A 20,798-nucleotide genomic window follows, 5' to 3' on the forward strand; every position below is an offset into this window, starting at 1 on the left:
TTGCCCGCCATCCTTCAAGAGGTCTGCTGTTATTTCCTTCCTTACTTCTTTTGTCGATACTTGTGGAATGCCCATCTCCTATCCTGGATGTCGCTGCTACTGTACAGATCTCTACAGGACTCCATGGCTACTATAACTATTTTATCCCAATTTGTGCCATGCTCGTCTTTCTTTAATTAAGTGCGCACATCTGATTTTTCCCCATGCCTTCACTGCTTTCAGGTTGCGTCCGTTCTTTGCAGAGTGCTTGATCCTCTCCATATTAAACTTGCACATTTCAGCTGTCTCACGCTTACTGATTAAGTTCAAGAGCTCCGCTAGTTCTACTCTGTCAGCTGGGGTGCATACTGTCATGCCTTGCCATTTCCTAATCAAATCCTTCGTCTCCAGGAAAGTTTACCAGTGTCCTGTGTAGTGATCGTACCTCCAACTTCTACTACTGCACACTGCGTCGTAAATAGAGCCGATGAATACCGGTTCTGCAGTGCGTGCGATCTGGCGGACCAGCAGCTGGTTGTGGTCCCTCCCATCTGGCGACCCACCTTTCCCTGCCAGAGGCGTCCGGGCAGGGCGGCCAGGAGGGCATGCAGCAGCTGGCGGCCCCCCTGGTCCCAGCCCAGGCAGGGCGCCAGCGAGCAGGCGGCCTGGGCCCCCTGGCGCCGCAGGGACCACGTGCCGCTGGCCACCGCCTGCTCCACCAGGGCGCACAGCTCGGCCAGGTACAGCCGCACCCCGGACTCCGCCCCTGCGCCACAAGGAGCTCCCATTCCACGCCAATTCACGCACACCGGCGATATTTTTTCTGTTTCCACTCTCTTGGTTATCTTTTCATGTCCTGCTTGCATGCAGAAACGAATGAAAATGAAATGCGGGCCTAGCGAAAAACTGGGTCCGGAGGAGTTGCACCGACTAGGGAAAATCCCCACTCAGGCAAAGTGGCTTTGCTGCACGGCACTTCCACTTCCATTGATGCGTTATTGGCGGTGAGTGCGACCACAGGCGGCGCTGCAAAGCGCGCCTCCGTGACGTCGGCTTAGGGATTCTTGCATTTGTCGTCTGCTTCACCAGGGCTCGCTCTCTCTGCTGTTTCTTTGCCCTCGGTTGACGTCTGGTGTTTGTCCGCACAAGATTTTGTGGCATGTGCATAAGTTTTTACCAACAATAACAGACTTACAATCGCATACACTAGCTCAAGGCGCGAGTTAAAGCATACTTTTGGATACTGCTACGGAAGAAACCCCACCAGCGCCGCCCCATTCCTTACGAAGCCGGTCCTGTGCGGAGCGCAAAGAGTCGCAGCTGGGCGTCAGCTTCTGTATTAAGCAATCCTTCAAGAAAGAAAACAGCCAGCTGCTAATATGCTAATAACCAACAACAGCGAAATTGCAAGACCAAAACAAATCCCACGCCTTCGGGGCTGTCGGCTTTGGCAGGAGGCATTACGATTCCCGGTAATCATATGTAAGGTAAAACAGTTCTTGCAACCTTTCCGAACACTCGACAGTATAGTATCACATCACCTTGCGTTGTCATGGCATGAAAGTATGCCAACATGCACTATGGGCTGCAAAAACTGTAGGTTGAGTTCCAAATAACCCACTGTGTGTATTATAGGCACGTGCTGGTTTTATACCAGGCTTCTAACCAGCGTGGAGGTTTATTGAGCAAAACGAGTCATGTCTATGGTAAAGATAGTGTAACACTATATTTTTTCAGACCTGGCGCGATATTTCGGTACATTTCCCACAGCCACATCTTCCCAATATTCAGATCTGTGTTAGAGTAGAACTCCACTCAAGAGGAGGAGGAGGAGGGGGTGGAGGAGAAAACATTATTTATCACTAAAATCGAGCTGGTTTGTGGGCTGGGTCTTCAGTCCAGGATAAGAGACTAAGAGCAATTTTCTTCAATTCATAGAACGCTATCCCTAATAGACTAGGATTTGTTCTTTACGCCTAGAAGTATTGGAAAACATTTAAGAGCTGCCTGGAAATATTCATCAGTTTCGATCGGTTTCTTGTAATATATGCACGTATACTAATTATTGCCTTCGTTGACCGGCATATCAAGCCTTCAACACCGTAATCATGTCATAATTGCTCGAGTTCAGAGTCAGTTCGTTATGATAACGATGGTTACGATAGAAATTCGGAGCACAAAAGCCTCCTTCGAGTAATCTGGACAAAAGCACAAACCTTCTCACTGTATTTGCATGTGAATAAACAATTCACGCTGTGGATATGCACCTTCTTGCACGCAGCCGTATACAATTTGGGAAGAAGGGAATGTATGCCGTACAGCCTGAAGAAAATATCCACACGATCTTTGTGAGCCTCCCAAACATCCTCATACCTACTAAACGGGTCCACGTTTGTGAAGGTGGACAAAAATTAATGCGTTGGGCACAGAACAAAACAACAGCGAAAAAACATTTTATCTGATACAAGTCGACAACAACGCAAGAAATAGAAGACAGACGCTTTATTTCCTGCTGTGCAATGCACGTGTAGGGGCCCCGCTGCTTGTTCAGTTTTCATAAGAGCAATACTGCACGGAAGCCTGCAGTAATGTAGTAAAGCTCCGAGCGGTGAACCTCGCGAATAAGCTACAAAGGACGAGTTACGCACAATCTTCTGACCGATGCTCTGAAGAAAGTTGTTCTCTCTCTCCTCGTGGGTTGCAAACTTGTGGGGGATACAGTATGAAATTATTCGGATGTGTCAGAAGCTGGCAAAAACAACTGAATTACGGGAAATACGCTTTTCAGTGCACCAAAGCATCAAAGCGGGCAGTTTATAGCCCAGGCGGAGCGTAGCAAAAGACAGCGGCGCGAGTCCCTAAGCCGACGTCAGAGCCAGGGGGCGCCACTCAAACATCTCACCACTAATAGCCACAGGTCCAACTGCTGTGAAAATTAACGGTAACCACAACGGCACCTTTGTCATGTGCACCAGCGACGCCTCGGACTGAGCAACGCCTCGAACACTGCTGGCTGGCGTAATGCTGCGTCCGCGAGACGAGAAGCCTTGATGGGAACGGTTTTAAGCATGGGTTTTAAGCATGTGACGAGGAGCAACTTCGGAGTTCGCCGGAATGGAGTGTGGCCGACAGACGGGATCGGGCACTTGACGGCCCACACCAGCAGGGTGAAAGCCGGGCGACATACAAAGCCCCTCCGAGAGCACCCGATGGCAAAAACAACACTAGGCGATACCTGCCGTTTTAAAAATTGCTGCCACATCCCAACTCGCTGCCGACTAAGATGTTCTCCTGCTGGGTGCAAAATTTTTGTCACGCGCGCGTGTTGCTCGAATGTTGCTGCTTCTTCTTTTGGGAGATGTAGAGCAAAACCCGGGCCCTCTGACACCCGAACGGGAAAAAGAGGCGTTTGATGTCGTCATGACACTACCGTCAATGCAACAACAACAGACGGAAATTCTTTCGGGAATTCGTTCCATTCGAGTTGACCAACAAGCACTGAAACAAAAGCTATCGCAGCTGGCAGAAAAGGTCACGCTCATGGAAGAAAACATATCCCCTTTACAGGATGACGTAACGCAACTACTCGCTCAAAATGAACATCTTGCTGATACCTGCGCCAAATTACGGGACTCATATGAGGGCCTAGACAGCAGATCTAGAAGAAACAATTTGATAGTTCATGGCCTTCAAGATACTGTAAATGGGCTCAGTCAGAGGCTCGGGTGACTTCCTTTTGCTCCGAAAAACTAAATGTGGCATTCAGCGCTGCTGCCATTGAAAGAGCTCACAGGCTGGGGCGCTACACAATGGCAAAAGCAAGGCCCATGATTCTGAGGGACAAAGAACGTGTACTTGCTGTTGCCGCAAAGCTGAAAGGAATTGAGTTTGCGTTAAGTCAGGACTATTCCAGTAAAGTTCGACTGGAAAGGAAGAAGCCGATTCAGTTCGCCAAAGACCGTGAAGCAGAATACAAGTTGCGATTTAATAAACTGAAAATAGGCAACCAAACCTTTGCATATAATGCTGAAACCGACACCGTGAGCAGGGATGCTCGATGGCCACTGCCACTTACCACAAAAAGAAACCATCCGGCAAACACGATCTCGTCTGTATTGCAGTAAACTGCAGAAGCCTGAAAAATAAAACTATAGAGTTCACTTGGTTGATAGAATTAACAAATCCGCACGTAGTCATTGGTACAGAATCACGGCTCGACAACACAATCAGCGACAGCGAAATGTTTCCCTCTGGCTATTACGTTGTGGGCATTGCGGAGCTCTGCCATCTTTGCTATCCCTCTCGGCCCGCCGCGGAGGCGAGAAGGGTGGTACCTCTCTCTTCGCGGCGGCGCGCTTCCCCCTCCGGGAGGATGCCTGTAAGAGCGAGGGGGCGCGGCCGAACCCCTCACATGACAGGTTTGCCCGGAAGTTCCGGCGGCCTGGTCCGAGGCGGACGACGGAGGAAGGGTCTCTTTGGATACGAACCATCGTCGGGAGTGGCCGTAAGTACGACTCGCTCCTTTTTGGCCTTTCTTTGTCCGCCCTCGCGCCTGTCTCTCCCGTCCTGGCTAAGGTGGTCTTGGCGGTGTAGAGCGACGCGCCCGACGTCCCCTTATTGCATTGCAATAAACGTCGGAGTGGGCGAATTCTGTGTCCTGGGTTCCTTGCTGTTCGCCGCCGCTACGCCAAGTTGGCAATCCGTGGCGGTGTTCAGCGGAGCTAGCCTTGCGGCCGAATCTCGAGGATCGAGCTAGGCCGCCGTAAGAACCCTGGTCCCCGCAACGTATATAGGAAAGACCGCAATTGCCATGGTGGTGGTGCATTTGTTCTCATTCACGACAGCACAGCTAGCAATTCTATAAGCGTCGCAACCGACTCGTGCGAAACTGTCTGGTGTAAAATGTTGCTACAAAACGGCTCTCCCGCTGCCATTGGCTCATTTTATGGGATGCCTGGTTTGAGAGTGGCCCATCCTCTCTTTCAGTTGAGCAACGTTTTATGAAGTTTGCAATCGGAGGCGATTTTAACTTCCCGAATGTAGAATGGAAGTCCCGTGTTAAACGCAACGTCTTTCCTATATACTGCCTCTAGGGAGATGATTAATGCCCACTCATTATTTCAATTTGTGGGAAAGCCAACACGAATAGGTGGTGACAGTGAAAACATACTTGATTTATTTTTCTGCAGTGAACCGGATCTTGTATCCTCTGTTGTCACAGTCCCTGGTATCAGCGACCATGACGCCGTTGTCACCAAAATGTCTTGTAGTGCTAAAAACCGCCGTGCTGAGGCACCCCGCAAAGTGTTCTCTTATGAAAAAGGTGACTACCCAACCCATCACTGTCGCGTGAACTAGATGCATTTTTTCCTAACTTCCAATCGAATAGTTCATCGTTAGACATGAATGCGCAGTGGAATTTCTTCAAAACAAAGATATTGTCCTTGACCCAAACTTTCAATCCTTCGCGTATCTTGTGGGCTAACGTACGGGATAGCAGAGGACCCCGGCTAGCTTTGCTAGAGAACGCTACGCGCCGTACACTAGCCCTGCGGAATCCGAAGACTCACGCACGGGTTCGGGTACTCACATGCGGTAGACAGGCTCCGGCAATCCAAAGTGAGGCTTTATTGCCTGGCAGATACAGGGCATGCACCAGACAACACGACTATCGCTTGCGGGGAGACAGTGGCTCCTGTCGCTCGCTCAAGCCGCTGGGCTCAGACCTCGATATCCGTCATCACGGCCGCGGGAGCAGGGGAGGCATCCCGTGGCGACCGATCAGCGCAGAATCTCTCGGCAGAGTCCCCGCGGAACATTCGCGCATCCTGCAGGTCGGCTCGGGGGGGAGAGGAGGTCTCCCCCGGCACTCAGGGAGAGGGCGGCGAGGGAGAAGGCGACGACCGGTCCTCCTTCCCCCTCGCTCTCCACGCACATTCGAGGCAAGCCGGTCCGGCGCGTCGCGCGGGGTCATGAAGAGGTCACGACTGACGTGACGCGCTGGCTGCCCAAAATGGCGGCTCCCAGCTCGCGGAAACATGTGCAAGCGAGGCGTAGGGGAACACGGGCCCCCACAATCTTAAGGAAGAAGAAAAAAACGTGGCGCAAACTAGACGTAGATGAAAGAAACGAGGTAAGACATATACATCTTTCTTTCGTCTACGTCTAGTTTGCACCACGTTTTCTTCTTCCTTAAAATATGTACCAACTAGCTCAGCAACAAGTTTTGTTAAGTCATACTTCGCGTATCATTTCGGCCAAGCGATGCAATGATAAGCCATGGCTCAGTAGGAAACTCCGATCAAAGATAAAAAGAAAGAATCGGTTGTGCCGAAAGTATTGCCGCGTGCTTGATCCTGCATTGCTTTAAAAATGAAGGAGATAGGCAAAAATGGTGACAACAGCTATGCGCAGAGCACAAGAAATGCACTTTTGCGATCTAGGCGAGAAACTTAAAAGCAACCCTAAGGAAGTGTGGAAATACTGTACTTACCCGATTTTAACGCGCAACTTTTTTCCGCAAAAACAGGCCGAAAAATTGCATGCGCGTTAGAATCAGATACAAAACCGAAACTGCCGAAACAGCTGAAATTTCGTTCCACCCATCACCATCGCCATCTCAAGATGGCACCAAAGCTTTTAGCAACAATTTTTTGGATCTAGGCGCCTAGGCTTTTCTATCGGCGTTCACACAAATTGTCAAATTATTCCACTTGCGCGCTTGATAACAGCAATGGCAGCAGCGGCAACGAAGGTGCGCCGCTTCCGCAGCTTACAAGCGGCTCCCACGCGTTCAAAACGAGCAGTCGGCTGAAGCGTATGCCTCTGGAGAAGCTCGCGGGATGGGCATGCGAGGTGTAGGTCGCGATCCCATCGACCATGGTTGAACGTTCGTTCAGAAGTGTGGCATCGCGAATGCGCTTGGCGGCACCGAGGACGAGATGTTGCGGTCAGCGGAAGGCGACAAGGAGTGAGATGAGTGAGGTTACTTCGGGAAATAAATCGCCCGTTTCTCTCGCATTCGTTTTTTTTTTTTTGCTCACAAAGTTCCTTGCGCGTTACAATCGGAGGTGCAAGTTTTTTCGGTTTTTTGCCTGGAAAATCGGGTGCACATTAGAATCGGGTAATTACGGTACGTGAAAAATAAAAGTAATTCTAGATCCACTATTCTGGACATCATGGATGGGATAAATTACAAGCTGAGGGTTTTAATGCATACTTTCAGACTGTGTTCCCGCAGCCCGTTAACACACGTAGTGTATGCGAGAATGTTGGCGCGCTCCCGCAAATGAACGAGATAGAAATTTCCGAACGCAGCGTTGTGCTCTTGCTGGAAAAAATAAATGTTCACTGTGCTCCTGGTCCTGATTGTATATCCAACTTTGTCTTGAAAAACTGCGCAGTGTATATCGCCCTTTTTTAACACTCGTGTACAGGATGTCGCTTGAACAATGCGCTTTACCAATGCCAACGTAACTCCAGTATATAAAAGCGGGGATAAAACACAAAAGTGTAACTACAGGCCTATTTTTCTTACAAGCGTGCGCTGCAAGACGCTCGAACATATCATTTAGACAAACTTAATGAATCATCTACAAAGTAATAACTTCTTTTCCCCAATGCAATACGGTTTCAGGGCGGGTTTTTCGTGTGATGCACAACTGGTCGAGTTTACGCACAACATTGCAGCTTCTATAAACTCAGGCCTTCAGGTTGACTGCATATTTCTGGATCTCCAGAAGGCATTTGATTCCGTGTCACATGTGTTGTTGTTGCAAAAGCTTCGTTGTCTTGGCATACCCAATGCCCTTCTCATGTGGATCGAAGCGTACCTTTCTGAAAGACAGCAGTGCGTGATTCTTGATGGTGTGTGCTCATCAAGCCGCAGGGGTCTGTTTTGGGGCCCCTGCTTTTTCTCATTTTTATACATGATATCTCTGACAATATCTCTCGCCGTGTTCGATTGTACGCTAATGATTGCTGCATTTACGGTAACATTACCTGTGAAGCGGACACCGTTCAATTGCAGAACGACCTGAACTCTGTAGCTTCTTGGTGTGATTTGTGGAGAATGACATTAAATCTGTTGAAGTGTAAATTAGCGAGATTTATGAACAAAAAACAGCCTTGGATTTCAAATTACGTCATGGGCGGGGCTACCTTGCCTGTTGAAGCAGAATATAAATATCAAGGGATCATTTTTCCTTGCAACTTGTCCTGGAATGCTCATATTAATTACTTAACATTAAAGGCTAGTCGCGTGCTACATTTTTTGAGGCGCATTTTTAGACAGGCATCAGCTAAGTTGAAAGAAACACTATACATGTCCATAGCACGTCCCATATTAGAATATGCTTGCATTGCCTGGGACCCCTCAACAAAATCAAATATAGAAGCCCTAGAGCGTGTACAGGCACGAGCAGTACGCTTTGTGGCAAGCAATTATAACTTCACCGCAAGATCAGCCGACCTTCGTTAAGATCAGCCGACCTTCATTCAGGATTACAATGGCCTCTGCAAGCTGACCGGCAAAAATACCCAAGACTGTCCCTACTTTACAGAATATTCATGAACAGAGCAGGCATAGACAAGGAACAGTATATACACCCCGTATTGACCATTCTTTAAAACTGTGTGACTACGCGTCCAGCATCAATGCATTGATCAATGCGTGGCCTTTTTTCCAAGGAACACGCATGAGGGGAACGGCTTGCCAGAGGAAATTGTCTCTGCGCCTCCCTCATCTTTTGTTAGAAATTTGCACAATTTTTTGTTGAACTAATCATTACTGTACCTTTTTGACGCATTCCGTACTTCTTGTTGTTTTTCTTTTATTATATTGCCCTGTGTAACTAATAGCACTCTTCTCTTTTTGCGTTTTTGCTTTGTATTTACAAATGTGATGCCTTCACTTTCTTGTTTCAACCATACAGCCTTTTACACGCAACCATTTTTATTGTTACAGTTAAACCTCGATATAACGAAGTCGTACTTGCGGGCGAAAATTTCGTTAAATCGAGAATTTCGTAAAATCGAGGTTTCGATTTTACAGTTAATTTAACCAGTTATTGAGGTTTCAAAACCTTGCCCATCGCTCAGAAACAACTGCTATGTAGTTACCTCTCCACTTAAAGCGAAATTTGTACTAAAACTGGCCGCGAAAATTGTGTGAATTAAGAGCCTCAACACTTAGGCAATGGAATTGGGATAGCCGACCGTAGTTCGTGTCGTCGTAAAACCGGCGCTTTTTCCGCAACGCCTCATTAAATATGATAGCAGACTAGGTTTTCGCTTTCTTTTTTTCATTTCGGTCACTACTAAACGCCGCTGTTAGTCCACTGAACCCGCGTCCGCGCCCCGTGAACTTCACCCCCGCGAGGTGCTGGTTCAAAGTTACGCCTCTTTTTGTCCGTTCAGTAGTAGGCTTAGCCGCGGCGTTGAGGGGTGCGGCGGGCCAACAGCGGAAGGGTGCTATAAAGCTTTCTAAAGACTTTTTTCATGCACAAAGGCTCTGCAGTATGGGCGCGTGATGCAACCACGACACTCGAGATAAAGCCATGATTGAGAATTGAGCGGAGTACACACGGACCGCTTCACTTTGTGGAGCAGCGCTTACGTGCTCCCGCTAAAGTGGAAAGCTTACATTAAATATCTTCTGGCCAAATTTGATTAAGCAATTACTTGTATGCCCGCTGAGCCCTAAAGAAACCGATTTCTCTGCATCGCAGCTGTCTAATGAACACGTTTTGACCACGTTCGGAGAGCAATTTATTGCCACCAGCACTCGATGTTCAAGCCGTAGTGAAGAAGTCCGTAAGCAGTGCTTGGCGTTTCTTGACCAGGGTGGGCTTTACGTGACGCTCGTATGCTGACAGCGCTAACAAGGCTTGCTCTTAAACATTCGCGTGCCCCTGCGTGCCTCCGGAGAACGTCGATGGCATCCATCACTTCGGTGGCCGTCGGTCTACCGTCGGTTTCACTGACACTTCTACAGGCTCTTGTTCGGAACACTTTTCTTTCCCTTGGAGTGCTCATGCTGCTGATAAGACTCATCTAATGATGGACGAACAAAATATTAATGTGGTTATCAGCGAGCACAACCTAGAGCGGCAGCACCGTGAGCAAAGACGGGTAGAAAAAAAAAAAAAAACTTGAAGTAGGCTTCGGCAGTCTACGCATAGAGGGCGCTGGCGTAGGCAACGATGGAGACGTCAAAATTGTGGCGGCACTATTAAACCGTCCATGACCGCTAGCGGTTTTTGAGCAGCAGCTTTTATCGCTTTTAATTGTTGTCAACCGCATAATTCACCGCTTTTCTTTCATTTTAGCCTTTTATCAGTAAATGTGAGTACTTAATGTTTTCAATGTAGGCTCTGAGAGGCAAAATAAAACGTGCCTCGACCGGAATTTCGTTCTTCCTTTCTCGCCGTGACTTCGTTAAATCGAAAGCGCCGCACAAAATTACTTCGTAAAATCGAGATAAAAATACAGTGTAGACCGCTTATAACGTATGTCGCGGGAGCCGCAAAAATCCGCACTATAAGCGGTACCGCGCTATAACCAAAACATGCGCGAATTCAACCACATCGCCACCTACCACTCAAGTCATCCTATATTTATCATCACTCAAACGCACAGCCCTTAAAAACGAAGGCACGGTCTATATTTCGTATTATTTTTAACATCAGCCACTGGTGCAGGGAAAAAGCGCAGTCTCACAAACGGCGAGCGCGGCTTTAACTTCTATTGTGTTTTGAAAAAAAATGCCTGCGTTTTTGGCGTCTATGCACAGATGCCACAAGCCGTGATAAGAGCGCCAACGGGATTTTTTTTTTTTTTTACCCCACCTTGCGCTCACGATGCCGAAGGCGGCTGCTTATCAGCGCAACGTACTGGTGGTGGAAATTTTCGGCTTCGCGTGGCTCGCATGTTCGGAAAGGGATTCGAAAGAACGGTGGCTTATCTGCACAACGTTCTAAAGCGCGAACCGCGTGGTAGATTTGGTATCGCGAAAACGTGCAGTGCACGCCAGCGCGGATACAACTAACGTGCGTGGTGTGGGCGGCGCGGTAAGAGGCGGCACCGTGGCGTCGGCACGGCCCGTAAAGCGGTGCAGGCAGCTCCAGCGACCGCTTCTAACCGCTCGCCGGAATGCCGCACGGGGCGCAAGCGAAGATGCTCATGCAAGAAAAGAGCTAATAATGTGGGCGAAAAGTGGAATATAAACCGCCATCCACGCTGCTTGTGAAAGTGCACCTCATCAAAAAATACCGCGGTGCTAAGCCTAAACATCTCTGGCGCGGCTAGCGGGCTTGGAGCGCTTCGAACCTCCCCCCATTAGGTACGCGTCTCCTCATTGGTGCAAGTCGTCAGGCTCCTCCCACTGCCACGCGAAGAAGCCACCGAGAGCGCGAAATCGTCAAAACAAGCACAAAAAAAAAAAACCCTCGCGCGCAGCGCCGATATGCATGATTCGTGCGCGAAAACGGGCCATGCGGTTCACGATTAATAAAAACAATTTGCCGCGCGCGGATGGGGAGTCTGTCGCTATCTTCCAGGGTGCATCAATCAAGGACAGTTGTGGTTATCACGTACGCACGAACTTGAGGGTGCCTTTTTTTTTTCTTTGGGTGTCTACGTTAGAGGAGGGCAAGGAGTGCACGCTGCGTCAGACGGCCGATTTCATTCTTTCTTTTTTCTTTTGCTACCCTAAAACGATGCCTCAGCTGTGCTTGTCGATCAGCAGACCCGCCGAAAAACCGCACTATAAACGGTATTGTGCTTCGGCCGACCGCATCTTAAGCGGTATGCTTATGCATTGAGTTCTATGGGAGGCAAACTGGTGGTCGCAAAAACCCGCGTTATATCCGGTCCCGCACTATAAGCGGTTACGTTATAAATGGTCTACACTATAGCAAAATTTTGGTAGAAAACTGGAAAAAATTCGTTATATCGCGAATTTAGTTAAATCGAGGTTCGTTATATCGAGGTTCAACTGTATATCGACTGTACTGTATTCCTTTGCTTGTTCTCTCCCCTGCAATAATGTGCATGAGGGCCATGAAGGTACCCGTATAAATAAATAAATAAACAAACAAACACACAAACGTGTCTTGATGTGAAACGCCTCACACTTCACAGACAAGTGGATAAAGGTGGCTTGCCGCATAGCATCTTTTGAGGGGACAGCATCCTGGCCATAATCCACCTCGAGCAGCTTCAATTCCCTTGACGAGCTACTTCTGGTGGCATCGCTTACCATGCCCTTAACATGCCCTTAGAGTCAGTACACATGCTTCACCATGCAGGCTTTGATGTATGGAGCAAAGTGTGGGCAACGTGGCAGGAGGGACTACGGACGTACCTGTGGTGAACTCGGTCCAGATTTCCTCCCAGACAGCGGCCGGGGACTCGTCGCGTGTTTTGCCCTCTGGGGAAAGACACAGGTGCTACTGTCAGGCAACGCCCCACTTCCACAGAAGCCCACTAACAGCCCCTGTGCTTTGACTACAATGCTCCGCAGTAGCCCCTTGCACTACTGGCCTCTCAAATCACAGCTACTGGATGCACTCGCATGCAGGCCCTCCCAAACAGGGAGCTCCCACACAAAAACCGGCAAGAAGAACCTGAATGCATCACTCAAGTTCCACATGCGCATGTGCTGTTCCATTTGTTTATTTATTTTTATTTAAACAACACTGCGGGCCACGAATGGGCCTAAGCAGGAGTGGCGGTGTTACATTGTGTTAAGACCAGTTACACAATTTCTAGCGGGTAAAAAATAACGTGTGTACAAGGTAGTACAAACTTATCAGGTAGATATGTGAAAATTCTTTTTTTTTTTTTTAGAAATCAAACATTTCATCAATACATTTCAACATGCTACTGGAAGAAAGAATTTCAGGGGGAGATTGTTCCAGTCGGTTATAGTCCTGGGAAAAAAAGGAATACTTCAATGTGTTAGTGCGCACCGAGATAGGCGTGAACTTAGCAGAATGATAGTGCCTCGTGGGACGCAGCGATGATAACGGAGTGAGTAAGGGCCATGCATCAAGTCGTGAACTCCCTTGTGATAAATGAAACAGAAATTTTAGCCTGGCTATTTTTCCTCGAGATTCCAGTGTTGGGATTTTGTTGATTTTCATTAGATTGGTTTGAGAGTCAAGACGGCGATAACGATTGTATATAAAGCGGACAGCTAATTTTTGAACTTTTTCAAGATTATTAATGCCTGTAGAAAAAGGCTGTGTGCTACGAGTGGGACGCGATTGCGTGTTATGTGCAAAGGAGACATAAGGATTTAACGGGTGCCTGGTCCTACCAGGCTGCAGGGTGAGAATTTGGTGAAGCCATGGTGAAGTGATCCGGCTCGCCAAGCTCCCTGAACCACAGCCCCTTCCAGGAACCTACACACCCGACACCCATTACTGTTCGAGACCTCCGCGATCACCCTAATCCACACATTTGGTCCCATTCACAACCACTGAAATGCAAATAGGTGCCCTCTTAACCCTGGCTATGACGGCATGCCCTCAACCAGGGCACGTGTCGCTCCTGTCTGTCAACCCACAACCAATTTCCTGGAGGGAGAGATTCAGCAGTACTCCCACCAAGTTGAATCAGCAGCCCTGGGCGACCAACGACGCCAGGCGGATTTGAAGCCAGGGCACTGGGCCCGGCCCTTGCTCACCTACCTGGGGGCGGTGCGTGCTTGGCCAGGAAGGCCAGGGGCAGGGCGGCGGCCGCGTGCGACCGCAGCCGGTCGGGGGCGTGCCTGCCCACTGCCTGCATCGTGTGGGCACACGACCACTGCACCGTCACGTCTGCAACAGAATGGCGCCAACAACCACAGTGAACAAAGCGGCCGTGCTGCCAGGTGGCAATCCGTGCTCCATCGTTTGTCACAACAGCAGTGGTATCGGAGGGAAGGGATGCCTGCCGCCCGAGCTGCGCAACGAAACAGCTATGCCTAGTGCAGCACTATGCAACAGCTACCTCGTTACAAGAGACACTCATGGGATTGAGGAAACGTGTCTCTCGTAACAAGGCGAACGTAGGAAAACCAACCAGACCATTTTCACTCAAATGTCTCTCACAACCAAGTGTCTCTTGTAACTGGGTTTTACTGTATGCATAGTTTGTACAGTTCCACCTTGTTATGACAGGCTATAAAGAAATAGTAGATATAATGAGCAAATTGTAATTCCCCTTGAAACAAATGTATGTAAAATCTCGTTTGAACAATAAAATTTGGCCGTTACGGGTTATAACTAACAAATTTCATTAGGAAATAAAATTTTGAACCAATTCCACGGCAGTGTGCAATGCGGATTTTAGACGGAGCACAACATGACACTGTATTTAGTCGTTCAAAACTCCCACCATGCACGCAACTCCAGCAATGCACGCAAAGCCGTTCCCACTTTCTTCTCGACGCAAGGCTGCGGCGTGCTAGCCTGCGTTCACTTGCCGATGTGTGTGCGCATTTTTTCTTTTAGTGCTTCAGCCTCAACTTTTACCGTGCTGGCCATGTGATTCAGCAGCACGAATGCGCCAGGTGGGAAGCAAAAGTGAAAGACTAAAACCGGTCACATCGGGGATAAAAGCGGTCACATCGGGCACAAAGTTGAGCAAGCCATCATTCGTGTCAGAAACATGCATCAATGTCCAATTGTGGACTTTGCAGCAAAGTCTGTTTGAAATACGAGTAATGAATCTTGAACTGCAATAAAGTAGGCACGTGACTTTTCCTTTTCATCTCTGGAATGAAGTCATTCCCACGTGTGCTGCTACCCAGTTTTACCCACTGTTTGTTTTAAAGTACGTACAAAGCACACTATCTGCAGCAATTTCCCGCTACAGCTATAACGAAATATTGGTTATAACGAGCAAATCGTGGCACCCCTTCAATTTCGTTCTACACACAACACGATGTCTTTGAAAGCTCTCCAAGAGCCCTTTGTGTGGCATTCGTGTGAACGCTCGAAAGGTACGTTGCATACATCCAGCTTCATCTGTGCACCTTTCGGTTATAGTGGTGCAGTAACCCTCACACTGCATAACTGTACGTTGTAAGTGGTCCACACTGCAATGAGCGAACACAGTAGGTGCATGCAAACTAATGCTTTTGCCATTATGACTGCACGTCATAAAGAGTGGCTATGCATCCTCACAGTGTTTGCCTATTTCAGGTTCTTGTGTGGGCGGGGACATTTGCAAAGGATGTTTTAAAAATGAAATTCCTGTTTGTTTACTGCGTAAGCAATTCAGGGGCAAAAGGCTGCCACGAGGAAAGTTTTTTTGTGGCTTGTTCAGCCCAGGCAGCAAGCTTCTTCCCCAAAGAAGCCACGAGCCTTATTCATAGAACTGTAACATTTTTTTTCTTTTTTGCTTTCAAAAAAGGATTGTTTTCAAAAAGGATTAATATTGAAACACTTGTGGTGGAAGCCAGCACATGAGATAAGAGCTGCCTTCACATAAAGCACACATAAATGATAAACTCCACACAAAGTGATAAACAGCTAAAGCAATTTCCAGCGTGAGCCTTGGTGACACGCACCATCGGATGCCTCGAGGTACCAGGTGCGCAGCTTGGTCATGAGGCGCTCCAGGTCGCTGTCCTTGGCCACCTGTGGACGGTCGCCAGAGGGTCAGACTGGTGGTGACCTCTGACCTCAATGAGCCGCTCACCTTGGCCAGGTGTCCCACAGTGGTGGTGCACGAGCGCCGCACAGTGGCGTTGCGGTCGCCCAGGCCTCGCACAAACGCCCGCAGAAGCTTGCCTGCACACACACGCACTACTGCAGCATCACATCAACCGAACACACCAGTCCCCAGCAGCCAGGCTCCGCCGTAGGGGCATGCCCGAAGCTGAGACAAGATCCTCCTCGACACTCTTCCTGCCCACCTAGGGCCAATCATCTCTCCCATACGATTTCCTGGTTACTGCACTCTCCATTGTGAACGCTTAAAAACTCCCCATAGTATCTTTCTTACCGGAGGATATTCACAGATGGCGTTCTTTCTTAAAACGTACCAACAAGGTTCTCCTGCACATGCCCACCCAAATTAGCAGAGGCAGTCTGTATATTTTGTATTGCAACCCACAACTGTTCCCACCCAGACCCACCGTTCACTACAACTTCCTGTTACCCCTGGGGGTAGGGGTATCAGCAAGAGACCCTCCAGTTTTTTCACATAGGTCTTTGTGACCCAAAAATTGCCCCATTTTTGTTTTAGGTATCACTTTTCTCTTGATTCACACAGTTTTCCATGTGAAAAGTCGGTACGTGAACAGCACCAGGTGCCTATGAAAGCCGCACAGGCCTGATTTAATTCATCCAAAAAACAACAATTTTTCCATCATTTCCCACTTCTTCGCCACGAGTGATATCACAGCAACAGAAAATTCTCGAGAAGTACATCCCAGCTTGTAGTGCACCTAGAAAGAGCGCTTGTTTTGCACTGTGAAGCTGAATGTTTAAACCATGCAATAAGGGAAACAGATTTTGCATTCCAAGTTTCAAAAATTGTTTATATAGCGTTATTTATAATTGGTTAGTGCGAGTACTTTAAACCAAAAAGTTACAATTGATGTAAACTTGCAAGTTATTGCTGTACAAAAAAAACTGATTCCAACATTGCATTCTCCACAACTTCTGGCATTTATTTTTTGTTGATGCACTTTTTCTATTGTGCTCAAGAACAATCAAGAATGACTTTAATTATCTCGGAAACAAATTATTTCGCATCGAATCTAACTGGGGATTTGAAATCAGCTAAAACAACTGAGCAAGCCCGTAAGAGTTTCCTCAAAATTGGTTGGAGAGCAAAAAAAGAAAAAAGAAATAAATAAAAAATGTTTGTAAGAACGTAAAAGAGGGAAGGTATTTTTGCCCTGTATCCACAAGGTGTGGGACTGAGAAAGAATTGACCCCACTTTTTCCACCAGCCAGTGTGAATCCTACTGCAGCAGCAGAGCTGTGGTGTCGGCTTGAGCGTCAATGGTAGCTGGCCCGAGAATGGCAGCACTGTCGCAGCTCAAGTGGCACAGTTTAAGAGTCAGCAGCTAAATGTCCTCTTCTTCCCCTAGCCCATGCGAGAACACTGCGCCTTCTGTCGGTGTGTGACGCACGACCTACAGCAGACGGACAAACAGGCTCGACCTACAACGGCTCCGCTGTTAAAAAGGGTTACTGCCAAGTTGACAGCACTGACTGCAGGTTCCAACCTGCAAGCCCCTCCCGACTGCGTACCCGCATGCGGGTGCAGGTCCAGGGGGCAGTGGTGGGCCAGGGTGGTGGCCAGGTGGCCGCACCCCGCCCGGGTGCTCAGGCCCACCGCGCTGCGGCTCTGCTCCACCAGCCGGGGCACCAGCTCCTCCAGCACCGAGGCGTCCACGTACTGCACGCACTGGTCACGCGGGGGGCAAGCCGCCACTTCACCCAGAGCCACTAAATAAGCCACGCTGAAGAGTAACGACACTCATGCAGCCATTTTGGTGCCTGTCGCCAGGGTGGCCAGCTTTATGCGCCCAATTTCGGCCCACCTTCACAGGCAGAATTTATCCAGGTGCTGTCCAGCAATCATGACATCTATGTTTACTTTTCGAGGATTTCAAGAGGGTCAGGCTCGGTTATGCTAGCGTAGCTTATTTAGTGGCTCTAGGTTATGCTAGAGCCACTAGATAAGCTTGAGACGCTAAATAAGCTACGCTTTTCTAGTGGCTGCAGGTTACGCTAGGCCACTGTCGTTCTTTCCCAGTGGGAAGTGAAGCAAGCGGTTTCCACCTTTCGGCCGATTGAAACAGCCCAGTAGAGAGCAGCACGGGATCGCTACTCTGGCTGGGGCTTAAAAATTCACTCTGAACATCTCATACAGCCGCACTGCGCCCCAAAAATCATGCTTTATCAAAGAACGCATGCACGCTACAACACAGGGGCCCCGAAATGTCATCGCCCAAAGGTCGTCCAGGGTAAATAAAGGTCACGTAATGCGGCACGCCCAATGGCCACTGTCGAGTGAAAAGAGTGCCAATACATTGGAATCTGATCTAGTGGCTCTAACTTCACCAATAGCAGCTCGGGCGTTTTAACAAACCAACCCTGAGCACCTGCAGCCAAATGACTGGGGATTCTTTCGGGAACGTCTCTTTTTTTCCACTGCACCTTACGGGAGTTGACTCTGCACACACTTCTGTCAACCTGCATATCATGCTGCAATGAGCACACCTGCCACTTCCTGCTTTGACTGTAGTAGTACTACAGTGGCACTCTCTTTTGTGATCATGTTCTGTCCGCCCTGCACTGCAATGCCTTGTTGGTGCAGTGGGCAGCAGACAAGGGCTACCAGTACAAATCGTTACATACTGTATTTGCACGATTCTAGCGTGCATCCTACAACTGGGCTCAAAACAGACATCGGCCTTCAGTATTACCCGCTTCCTTTTTAACGCCAGCAGGAGCAGGATAAGCCAGTTTATGACATTGCCGCCACAGCTGCGTGCGTCAACTATTATGTCTCCTGCCAGGTATGGAGTGTCATGCCTATTACACCTGCACGCTAGAATCGGCTTCAAACCACTCTTTCGAACAGTCGTAAGTAAAACTCACGTGCGAGCTACAACCGGGGGCGTGTTAGAATCGTGCAAACATGGTACATGCAGACAAGAAGCTTGCTGCAAAACGTGTCCCACTCAAGTTCCTTTCCTCTACAGTGGGCCCTGTTACATGCCCATCCAGTGTGCAGGCAGTTGGAGGATTCTGCTGTGCGTAGGACGTGGGACTGGCGACCGACCAAAGAGCCCCCTCAACACCCCAGCTGTGAGGGCCATACATTGTCAAGTCGTGATTGAGACTGGATGAAAGCACAGGAGACACACACGGCAGTGCTATCGCCGCCGTGCGTGTCTCCCGTGCTTTCGTCCTGCCTGAAGCGCCACTTCACGACGTTTCAACCCCCGCTAGCCCAGCTGCCATGCACGCCCGCTCGGAAGACTCACAAAGTTGATGGTCTCCATGGCTGGGGAGGTCCTGGACGCTGCCACCCGGGCTGCGTCCACCTGTGGGGGGAGGGGAGAGGCGGCGTTTTTTCCCCAGGGCTGGAGGGACAGGGCCGGAAGGAGTGCCACCATCCCTCCCGACACGGCCTGCTGCCCTGCTGTGCTCGATATGGTTGAGACAGACCGCACTCCTGAAGTGCAACTACAGGGCACCACTTTCCCCCAGGGTTACCCTCTGCACCATTTCCCGTGCCTTGCTCAATGCATGCTCACCAGCCATTCATACTGCTCTCAAAACAAAGCCACCGGCGTCCGTTGGTTACCCCATCCCAGAGCAACCGGTCTCTAAAGAACTATCTCCAGAGGCACGCTGCAAGGAGCTGGAAAAGGACCGCATAACTCCTGATGAATAAACGAGGTGGAACAGACGTGCCCTCATGGGACTGGTGGAGCTTGCACGAGCGTTTTTCTGAAATAAGCACCGACAGCAAAGACACGCATATGCAACGTAACTGTGCGCAGGAGCTTTTCCCGAGAACCTGCTCTTTAAGAGCTACCAAGTGCAGCTAGGACGCAGTTGGTCCCGCCACAGGCTCAGTCAAGTGCCTGCTTACCCCCGGTGCACGTGCAGCATACAACAGCCAGCAGTCTCAAGTGTGGGATCATTAGCGCAACCGGCTGGGGTTGCAGGCAGCTGACTGCGTGCAGATCTTCGACGCCTTCTTCCAGCCACCTGACGGTGTGAGTGGCAGGCCAGGGTGGACTTTGCCTCGGCACTTCCCTTCCAAGAGGGCGTCAAAAGGACTCTTTCTCCTTGGATTTGGGGATTCAAGGTACCAGATGAACACTTGGGCTATGAAGTGCGCTGCAATGGAGGGCTCTGGGTCACTTGCAACCACCCTGCTGGCTTTCTGGGAAACAGGTCTACAAGAATGTCCCTTTTCACTGATAACTCCATTGTTTGTTTGTAGCTAAACTTGAACGCTAGAAAGAGAAAGGCATTGCAGTGAACACCACGCTGGCGTCAGGCTGACCTTAAAGGCCAACTGCAACGAAAATTTACCTGCTCCAAATTCTGCTTCAACGTGTGGTAAGAACCACAAAAGTGTCTTGTGACCTAATTTTAAACTCCACAAACGCACAGTTTTTTTATTAAAACCATTAGAAAACAAGCCACTTGACCCGACGCAGCACCTAGCGGAGTGTCGCCACAACTTGTCGCCACTGCGGCGAACTTCCGGATGTGACGTGCCAGTCAGGACTACCGTGCGGCCGCCGCCTCTCCTCGGTAGCCCTTTTACGCGTGGCTTCACGCGAGTGAGCAGTGTAATTAGTGCCTCTTGCATGAATAATTGCTTTCACGCATTTCCATAATGCGAGAAGCTGAAGGAGTTCTGGGTTGCCGAGAGGTAAACAGCAAATTCGAAGAGTGCCGGGGTCAGTCTACGCGAGGCAATACACCGTCGCCGAGCGAGTACAGCAGCTGCACAACGGTCAATTTCGTGCTCGCGACGTGGCAGAGGCTCTCGGTCGACTCGACGAGCACACGAGTCGCGTGTTTGGCCTACGCGAGGCGATACGCTGTGGGCGCGGCTCGTCGGTGCGTCGGCGGGCAAACGAGTACGGTGGTTGTGTGGCGCACTGCAAGATCGCGGCCGGGCGGCTCCACGAACGGCCGACGCGAGACAATACGCTGTTGTCGCGCCTGGACGGGGCACGAATGGGTGCGGAAGCTGTGTAGCGCACTGTAAGCTCGCTGTAGGGCGTCTCTACAAGTGCGCAATACGCAGAACGGCCGACGCGAGACAATGACGCTGTT

At 49.5% G+C, this 20,798-nt stretch overlaps 1 protein-coding gene across 4 annotated transcripts in view; it reads right to left on the reverse strand.

Annotated features, from left to right (window-relative positions):
- The window catches only part of LOC144158118 (proteasome adapter and scaffold protein ECM29), a 293,901-nt gene that overhangs the window by 51,475 nt on the left and 221,628 nt on the right, over nt 1-20,798 (reverse strand). For all 4 annotated transcript variants that reach the window (XM_077688775.1, XM_077688773.1, XM_077688774.1 and 1 more), the window contains exons 29-35: nt 18,980-19,039; nt 17,235-17,391; nt 15,670-15,761; nt 15,539-15,608; nt 13,674-13,802; nt 12,344-12,409; nt 543-745 (exon numbers count right to left, since the gene is read on the reverse strand). In XM_077688775.1, coding sequence (XP_077544901.1) covers nt 543-745; nt 12,344-12,409; nt 13,674-13,802; nt 15,539-15,608; nt 15,670-15,761; nt 17,235-17,391; nt 18,980-19,039 — 777 coding nt within the window. The remainder of the gene's footprint in view (nt 1-542; nt 746-12,343; nt 12,410-13,673; nt 13,803-15,538; nt 15,609-15,669; nt 15,762-17,234; nt 17,392-18,979; nt 19,040-20,798) is intronic.

This window comes from Haemaphysalis longicornis, unplaced genomic scaffold (genome assembly GCF_048455015.1).
Source record: "Haemaphysalis longicornis isolate Haplotype H1 unplaced genomic scaffold, Haemaphysalis longicornis Haplotype H1 scaffold_10, whole genome shotgun sequence".
Taxonomy (NCBI): Eukaryota; Metazoa; Arthropoda; class Arachnida; order Ixodida; family Ixodidae; genus Haemaphysalis; species Haemaphysalis longicornis.